Here is a 9238-nt window from a genome sequence, read left to right as displayed (position 1 = left end):
TCGCATCCAAAATAAAAGTTTTTGTTTACATAATATAGGTGTGTATACTGTGTATATTTATTGTGTATATATAAATAGAAACACATGCATGTATATATTTAAGAAAAATATGTTATGTTTATATATTAAATATATTTATGTATAATATAAAATCTAAGAATATAAATGTATATGTTCATAATTAGTTGACACATTTTCACCATCCAGTCAATTCTTTTTGTGAACAGCAATTCACGTCTACAGATATTTTAGTTATTTGATTACAGATCACATTTGGCAAATTGATTCTGGACCTGGATATAACATAACACCGCAAACTGATGTTTAGAGATGATGATTGGACCACCATCCCGTAGTCATTAACCAGAGCACCTCTCTGTCTTGCTCTGTTTCTTGGCATTACCTGCCTGTATGACAAGAATCCAGCTGCTCTTCTGGGTTTATTCAGGGATCTGGGAGGAAGTAAAGAGCGGGCTTAAGTTGAATCTTCACCAGCCTAAGGCGGAACTGGCAACAGCAGGACCATTTATTAGTTTCTTCTCTGACATGTGGGGTAAAGCGGCCCAGGCTTCGGACTGTTCGGCAGCCCTGAGGTGGAGGGGTTAGATCACAAGCTCATTTCACGTGTGACTGGATGTGAATTAGCCGAAAGCCTGCCTTTCTCTCTATATTTCTCCCGCTGATCTCTTGACGCTCTCTCATCATCAACTCTTCTTGATAACAAACGGTGCTATGAAACGCCACACGGAGCGAGTTACTCCTCGTGTTGCCATAGCAGGCAGCAGATGAGGCAATCAGTGGCACATCGTGGTACATGACGCAGGGCGTTCAGGGTCTTGAATGGCTGAGAAACTTTTGGCTCATCAAGAGTCCAAGACTTGGCAGTTCCTTGTGCTCACATATGGTGTCAACACCTGTACGCTTGCTGCAAAGTGGCAGTCTATGCATTAGCATATGGGACGGGCGGCTTTCGGCGTAGATGTTAGTTTTGGTTATCGTTTTTGTTCTAAACAATATTTTCCGGGTTCAAAACCCATTTATCTCTGTCATACCACAGAAAAGCATTTCGAATCATCCCTCAGTGTTAAAAAAAAAACGTAAAATGGAAATCTACAGGGCAAGGCATAGACGTTAAAATACACATTGTTTCACAAGTCTGTTCTGATAAAATTGCTTACTAACCTTGTCTGTGCAGAGTTACATCCAATTTTTCAACTTTTCTCATTACCATGTAAAGGCAGTAAACCCTGCAAGGTACTATTTACATAGAGGAAAATCCTCCCACAAGAATTATGTCGTATAACCTGGAGTTTATCTGCTTACTACAACAGTAGAACCACTGCTATAAGGGCATTTAAAACAACTGTACATCTCAAATAACTCCCATTTTGTATGTAAGCATATTTATGTTTTAATAACAATATGACATGAGCGTTAGTGTCAATTATTCTGATTTACCCAGTGCTTCTCAACCAGGTGGCCAGGACCCACTAGAGGCCTCAGCAAACTTCCAAGGGCAAAAACAACTATAAATCAAGATATTTCCTGTTTGAATTCACTCCCTCAAGACTTTTTTTTCAGGGTTCCTTCTGTCTAGAAAAAACCTGTATATATGAAGTAACCTAATTATAAGTATGATTTCTAGACCTGAAAAGGTCACATAAATTTCAGGTGGAATTTTTGAGTAAAAAATATATTTTTTAAATCCTTACCCTTGATTCTTATCCAGTAAATCATGAACAACTGGAAAAATCATGCAGCTTCAAATATTGTTGTGGGAATTGGGGGAACCACTGCTGTACAAAGTGATGAAGTAACATGTAAATCTCGAGATTTGATATTTTGTCGATGGCTTGGCTTCTAATTCAGAGACATTGCACCGCTATATTGCAAATAGCCCCGTCCTCATGAAATCTCATTGGTCCAAAATTCTGCTCCACATAGCTAAATATTACACTTAAAAATGTTGTCAGTGTGGACAGACTTAAGTCTGGAATCATAGTTAGATTCATTAGTACAAGAGTTACAAACTGAAATGATTTTCTGTGGGGCTCTATTTGCATTAAACACATTGTTTATAGAGCTTAACTTACATTGAATCCGGAACCATCTTCTTTACCACTTTCATTTCCTAGTTTCTATGCTTTTCTCTCACTCTTTTCTCTCTCTGGCCTTTCAACTTCACTTCCGCCTAAAATACACACGCGAGTACAATGTTGTATGAAAAGACAGAAAGCCATCTTAATAACAGCCTTTCAAGAGTAAGTATACGGCTATGGCGACTGAAGATGACAATGATTTTTGCGTCTCCTAATTGTGCACCCTGCCTCTCTGAAAACCAAATGGAGCGTTAAACTTGATTAAGGCGAACTGACTGATCCCGTTGCCAGTTGCTCTCTTTCAGCGTGCGTATTTGTGTCACAAAACCCAAAGCTGAGGCAAGCGACTCGAAGCCCACACCCCAAAGCTCTCTTTCCCTCAGAGCGAACGCTACGCTGAGCTCCTGAATGACGGGTGCAGCCAAGTCGAAATAAGAAAACGCATGCCATGACACACGACGATAGCATCGGTGCTCTCCCGCACAAAGCTAGCGTATCTACACACTCGCTCCCTCTCGCCCAGGCTGTGACAGCCGGTCTGATAGAAGTAGTATTCCTGTAAGGTATCGTATTTCACACCTCGTCAGCTACTCGCTGTTCAAATGCGAGATGATTAGCATGTAATTAAGAGCCTGTGCTAGCATGTTATCAGGTTCCCGACCAAGCGCGGTTAGCCTGTACATGAGGGATCCGTTAAAGTTGAGCACGAAGCCACGGATGATTGGGCGTTTGGATCCCTTGGTCCCTATTGTGGTGAAATCTCCGTGCCACTGTTATTGTTGTCCTCTGAATCTTTATATATATATATATATATATATATCAGAGAATATGTATCTTTGAAGAAGACTCTTGCATTGGTAATGTCTTTAAGTTTGAGCTCAGCTGCTGCATTGGAGAGGTTTGCGAGAGTGTTGAGAAGGCTGCGGTGGTTGGAGCATCGACGGATGCCTGCATGAAGGGAGGGCTTCCTTTGAAGCTTCAGCTAAACCCTGCTTTTCTGCCCTATTTATATCAATCATTCATCACTAGAGGCTCTGGCTGTCTGTGATTAAAGCCTCCCTACAGGAGGGCAACATCTGAATATGTATATATAATTCATATCTACTTGCACTCTCTCACATGCACAAGCGCACTCTCTCACAGATCAACCATATTCTGCAGTCTCAAACCCAGTAGTGTATAAACACTTCTGGTCAAGAGTCTATGTAATGATCGGGTTGAGCTTGCAGAAAACCTAGCTTTTAAAAACCTCAAAGAATTACATCAGAAAGATGCGGTGAAGCAACCTGGGTCTTCTACATGTGCAGTTGATTAATTTTGTGGGTAATTTAAAGAGATGGTGCACACAAAAATGGAGATTCTGTCTTTATTTTTCACTCTCTTGTCATTCCAAACCTGTGTGACTTTTAAAAGGTAAGGTTTAAAGAATACCCTGGCTGCTATTTTTCAGTGTAATGAAAGTGAATGAGTATTCACACTGAGTAGCTTCAAAATTACAAAAAAGCATCATGAAAGTGGTTCTTTTGAAGTGGAGTCTTCTGAAGCCATAAAATAGCTTTGTGTACAGGATAAACCAAAATTCTAAGATTCAAATTGTCATCATTTATTCACCTTAATGTTGCAAACCTTTATGACTCCGGTGAAACTTAGATACGATATTTAAGAAATGTTCTTAATGTCTCTAAAACTGATTACCAATTGTAGTACCAACATCTGGTTTTGGTTTGGGTGAACTATCCCTTTATTCACTGAAAATCTTGGCAATCCACTCTAGCTGTACTTGGCATGTTCATTAGATTTTATAGGAATAGAATGAATCATACTTTAAGTCATATATTTTCTATAAATTGGCTGATTTAGTTCACAGAACCACTCTGAATGATTCACTCACAAACCTAACTAATCCAGATTTCACTGACAAGGAATATATTAGTAATTTGGACCAATTTATTCTGCCTTTTAGAAGCTTGAAAACTTTAGTTACCAGTCATTGTAATCATATGGAAAAGAATGACAAGGACACATTCAAAATCTCTCCTTTTATGTTCCACAGAAGAAAGTCAGTCATAGAAGTTTGGAACAACATGAGGTGCAAGTAAATGACAAAATGTTCATTTTTGGGTGAACTAATCCTTTAAGGCTAAGCCCTTGTTGTTTGACTACAAAAGGGTCTCTTTGCAGGTGTTCAGGGGTTGGGGTTTAATGAAGCTTAAGTGATATGATGGAAACACTATGCTTTTTACAGACTGGAGTGGGTTTATGCCCGGTGTTTCAATACATCTGATTTTGATATGAATCTGTGAGGCATACAAAGCATTGCTCGGGCTAAGGACGCCCCGCTGGAACCATGCTGAGGCTTTTTTTGTTTGTTTCAATGGCAAAGAGAAATGGGTGGGAGGGTATAGGTAGAATTCAAAGGTGAGAAAGAAGGCTTACAGAAACATTTCCATCTATGCTTACCCATCATTCCATTCCTGCTTTCTCCCAGAATCCATTGAGCTGACAGCCAAACCTACCCCCTTCCCAACCACCCACCACACCACCCCTCCCACCGCTCACGTCAAGATCACCAAACAGCGCCATGGCCACACCACCACCACTACTTCAAGCATTCTCAAGGATCTGGACAGCTTCGTGGTGGAGGCACTGCCTCCACCGAAGATGGTCGAGGCAGGAAAGTACTCCAGCTCTTTCACCACCCACCGCCCCACCACACTCAACAAACCACCCCGCACCTCATCCCCACCTCTGGACTCCAGCCCTGACTTTGACGAATCGGGCAGTGGAGAGCCCAGTGGGGACGACGAGATGGTGAGCGGAATGGAGGAGAGCGGAGAAGAGCCACTTGGTAATGCATTCACCATAATCTTTCAGTCATAAGGGGTTTAGGCATAATTGTCAAGAACAGATGACAAGAGATGATGAAATTCTGGAGTGACCTTGTGTGTGAGATGACCTCGACTCGATTTGTAATGGCATATCAATTTAACACTGCCCATTATCTCAGCACCCATTATAATTTGAGAGCTTTTGACACCTGACATCCAACTGCTAAGTGAGCGGTTTCATTTGGAATCACTTTGGTAAATAATTCACCAAAATGACTAGCTTCAGCTTTTAACGTGGCCTAACCTTATGAGTAAGCCTCTTCTAAAGGTCATTTCAGATGAAGTCGATGCAACCACTGTTCCTTTCTCTCATTGCATAGTCTGTGTTTATCAGGAACCGAGCTTAAGACATAGACCCCATGAAATGAATTGAGTTTTCTTTCCTATGTTGACATTTTTGGCACATATATATTTTACATTACTTTTGTTATATCTTATTTATATGTAGTGTAACTATTTTTAGGGGTTCAGGCACGTAGTGCTGAAACCCTATTGTAATTTTTATTTAATTTTTTATTATTATTCTCTGGTAAAACTGATCACGCAGCCCAAACCGTAAGGCCTAGAGTGCTGAAACTTGGTCAGATTGTAGTAGTATTGCTCACTACTCAGATCCAAAGACTCGCCCCAATCGGATTACAGGGAGTGCTACAGCACAAAAAACTTTACATCGTTGTAATCCTTGGGTCAAAACAAACAAAACTTCTACCAGAGGATTTCTACAAAGTCCAGTTTTTCTGCAAAATTGAGCTATGTCCAAAACCTACTTTTGCGAACTAGTCCTAGGTTTTTCGCCCGATCAGAACCAAACCACTGCAGAAATATTCTCGGGACAGTGAATATCAATAATTATAAAACAGTAACAGTACGCAGAAAACGTTCTATGATCATTTTAGCCAATTGCTAAATGTAGCTATAACTCTTGAACGGAATGAAATATTTTCGCCAAACTCGGTACACATATTGCACAGCTCTGCCACTTGGTAGCGCTATAAGAAAAACATAAAAATTACTATAACTTCGCAACCGTTGGTTCGATCGACTTGAAAATTGGTATGCAGTGTCTTTGTCCAAAGTGGCACAAGTGTCTATGAGGACATTTGCGTATCTCAAAAAACATGGCTGCCATTAGCCAAACAATTTAAGCACCTATTTGACAAGGTTAACGGAGGTTGATCAGAACGAAACTTGGTGGATATGTTCGACTCATGGCCCTAAATGTCTGTAAGAATTTTGAAAGTAATCGGCCACTAGTTGGTGCTGACGAGTTTTATGGCTCTGTAATCATGTGGTGTTTCACACACCCACACAATATTCATATCATTTGATAGATCTCCTCATAATGAGCAACTTTGCCTTCAGAACTATTGCTGTCAATCAAATCGTTCATTAAATATTCACAAATATGTTAAAAACCTACTTTTGCGAACTAGTCCTAGGTTTTTTTCTCAATCTCGATCAAACCACTGCAGTAATATTCTCAGGACTCTCCGGATCAATAATTTTGTCCTTTGGTTAGCTATAACGGGCTCATTTAAAAAAAAAGGTGCGTGGCCAAATATACCCAAAAGCTTATAAAACCTAAACAAAAACTCGAAACTTTATTAAATTTGGTGAAAACATGTGTCAGATGATTCTTAATAAGCATGCAAAGTTTCATGGAGATCGGACTATAGGTGGCGCTATAACAGTTAAAAAGGCCTCAAAAACACGATATTTCTATAGAAAATGACCTCAAATTGTAGAACATGTTCATATATTCACACAAACACTAGATCTTCATATCATATGATAGATCTCCTTATTCTGAACACCTTTGCCTCTGGGACTAATGCTGTCAACCAAATTGTTCATTAAATATTCTCAATTATGTTAAAAACCTACTTTTGTGAACTAGTCCTAGGTTTTTCGCTCAATGTCAATCAAACAACTGCAGAACAATTCTCTGAACTCTCTAGATCAATAATTATCAAAAAAAAATTGAATTTTGGCCTTTGGTTAGCTATAACAAGGTCATTTAGAAAAGGGGTGTGACCAAATATACCCAAAAGCCTATAAAACCTAAATGAAAACTCAAATACTTTACGAAACTTGGTGAAACCATGTGACAGATGACTCTTAACAAGCATGCAAAGTCTAATGGAGATTGGGCCATAGATGGCACTATAACAGTTAAAAAGGCCTCAAAAACACAATATTCATATAGTAAATATCCTCAAATATTAATGTCTCTTTATTTTATTAATTTATTAATATTAATTATTTTTAAAAGTTCATATATTCACACAAAAACTAGATCTACATATCATATGATATATCTCCTCAGTCTGAACAACTTTGCCTCAAGGACCACTGCTGTCAATCCAACTGTTCTTTAAATGTTGATATTATATTATTTTTAAAAAACTACTTTTGTGAACTAGTCCTAGGTTTTTAACTCAAAATAAATAAAACCACTGCAGTACAATTCTCTGGACTCTCTAGATCAACAATTATCAAAAAGAAATGTTGAACATTGGCATTTGGACAGTTATAGCATGGTAATTTAAAAATGTGGTCCTTGTATAGTGTACCTAAGTGCCTATAAATCTTAAAAGAAAACTCCAAACATCACAAAACTATGTAAACTCATGCATTATATGATTCTAAACGATCCTGCAAAATTTTATGGAGATTGGTCAGAAACTGACACTGTAATAGTTATGAAGGTTAAAAACAGTACTTTTCTATGCTCTATTCCCTGAAAGTGCAAATACAACCACTAGATGGCAGCAAAGGATCACTCATTGGCTCATTCTATCACTTATATAGTTCTTTTCTCAGGGTTTGTTAGGTACTGACATTCAGATAGTTTAAAATCATAAATATTACAAGTTATTAAGTTATTTCAAATATCTATATCTACAACATAATCTGTGTCTGTGTGTGTGAGCATGCTAAGCCTCTATTAAGTAATTGAGTTGACTCTCTAGATCAACAATTATCAAAAAGAAATGTTGAACATTGGCATTTGGACAGTTATAGCATGGTAATTTAAAAATGTGGTCCTTGTATAGTGTACCTAAGTGCCTATAAATCTTAAAAGAAAACTCCAAACATCACAAAACTATGTAAACTCATGCATTATATGATTCTAAACGATCCTGCAAAATTTTATGGAGATTGGTCAGAAACTGACACTGTAATAGTTATGAAGGTTAAAAACAGTACTTTTCTATGCTCTATTCCCTGAAAGTGCAAATACAACCACTAGATGGCAGCAAAGGATCACTCATTGGCTCATTCTATCACTTATATAGTTCTTTTCTCAGGGTTTGTTAGGTACTGACATTCAGATAGTTTAAAATCATAAATATTACAAGTTATTAAGTTATTTCAATATATCTATATCTACAACATAATCTGTGTCTGTGTGTGTGAGCATGCTAAGCCTCTATTAAGTAATAGAGTGTGTCTTAAGTAATATAGTTCAACCTTTTCATTACTCTGTGTGTGTGTGTGTGTGTGTGTCATCATATTCTCCATCATGGATGTGTTCTGGTGTCAGCCATACATTTCACGTTGGCTGAGACCCCTGACAGCATAGAAGTCATGAAGGCCTTTAAGTGCTTGAACCTCGGTAATCACTGCTTGCAGCTATATTTGATTATATTATTGGTTGCATTTTATTATTGCCAGACCAGTTGAGAACCACAGCTAGTTATTTTCTGCCTTTCAAAACCTAACTTTACAGCTCATACCATGGAAGAAAGGAACAAAGACACTTTCAAAATGAATAATTTCCAGCTGCTACCTACAATTTACAAGTATATTAAGTTGGTTATTTTAAAAAAAGGTATGATGTTAACAGACTTAAATAATCCTTAGTTGCATTACTTGCCTCTAGCAAAAAATAGCAAGTAGCTAATAATAGGGTAAGCTGCAATTCTAAAATTAATTCTAAAAATGTATCTTGTTTGGCACATTTTGCCATTTTTTTTTAAATGTGGATCTGTTCTTTTTGTCAACCTTCTGCACACTTCTGCAAACTAATGGACATTGACTCTAAAAGCCACAAAACTCCAATTTTGTTCTCCAATACAGCCGCCTCTAAAATGATAGCCTCTTAGTTGACATACAAGTGACAAATCCATCAATCCCTTTACTTGTTTTGTGTCCTTCACACCACGATACATAAAGTAGACCAGCTATTTTTATTCAGCTAATGCTAGCTTTACTGTTTAACTGCCTGAACTGGTATAAGAGAGAGCA

At 38.1% G+C, this 9238-nt stretch overlaps 1 protein-coding gene across 7 annotated transcripts in view; it reads left to right on the top strand.

Annotated features, from left to right (window-relative positions):
- agrn (agrin) overlaps positions 1-9238 on the top strand; it is a 285064-nt gene that overhangs the window by 233184 nt on the left and 42642 nt on the right. For all 7 annotated transcript variants that reach the window (XM_016280112.1, XM_016280113.1, XM_016280114.1 and 4 more), the window contains one exon: positions 4588-4947. In XM_016280112.1, coding sequence (XP_016135598.1) covers positions 4588-4947 — 360 coding nt within the window. The remainder of the gene's footprint in view (positions 1-4587; positions 4948-9238) is intronic.

This window comes from Sinocyclocheilus grahami, unplaced genomic scaffold, assembly GCF_001515645.1.
Source record: "Sinocyclocheilus grahami isolate Dianchi unplaced genomic scaffold, SAMN03320097.WGS_v1.1 scaffold137.1, whole genome shotgun sequence".
NCBI lineage: Eukaryota > Metazoa > Chordata > Actinopteri > Cypriniformes > Cyprinidae > Sinocyclocheilus > Sinocyclocheilus grahami.
This window is presented reverse-complemented; position numbering and strand designations above follow the sequence as displayed.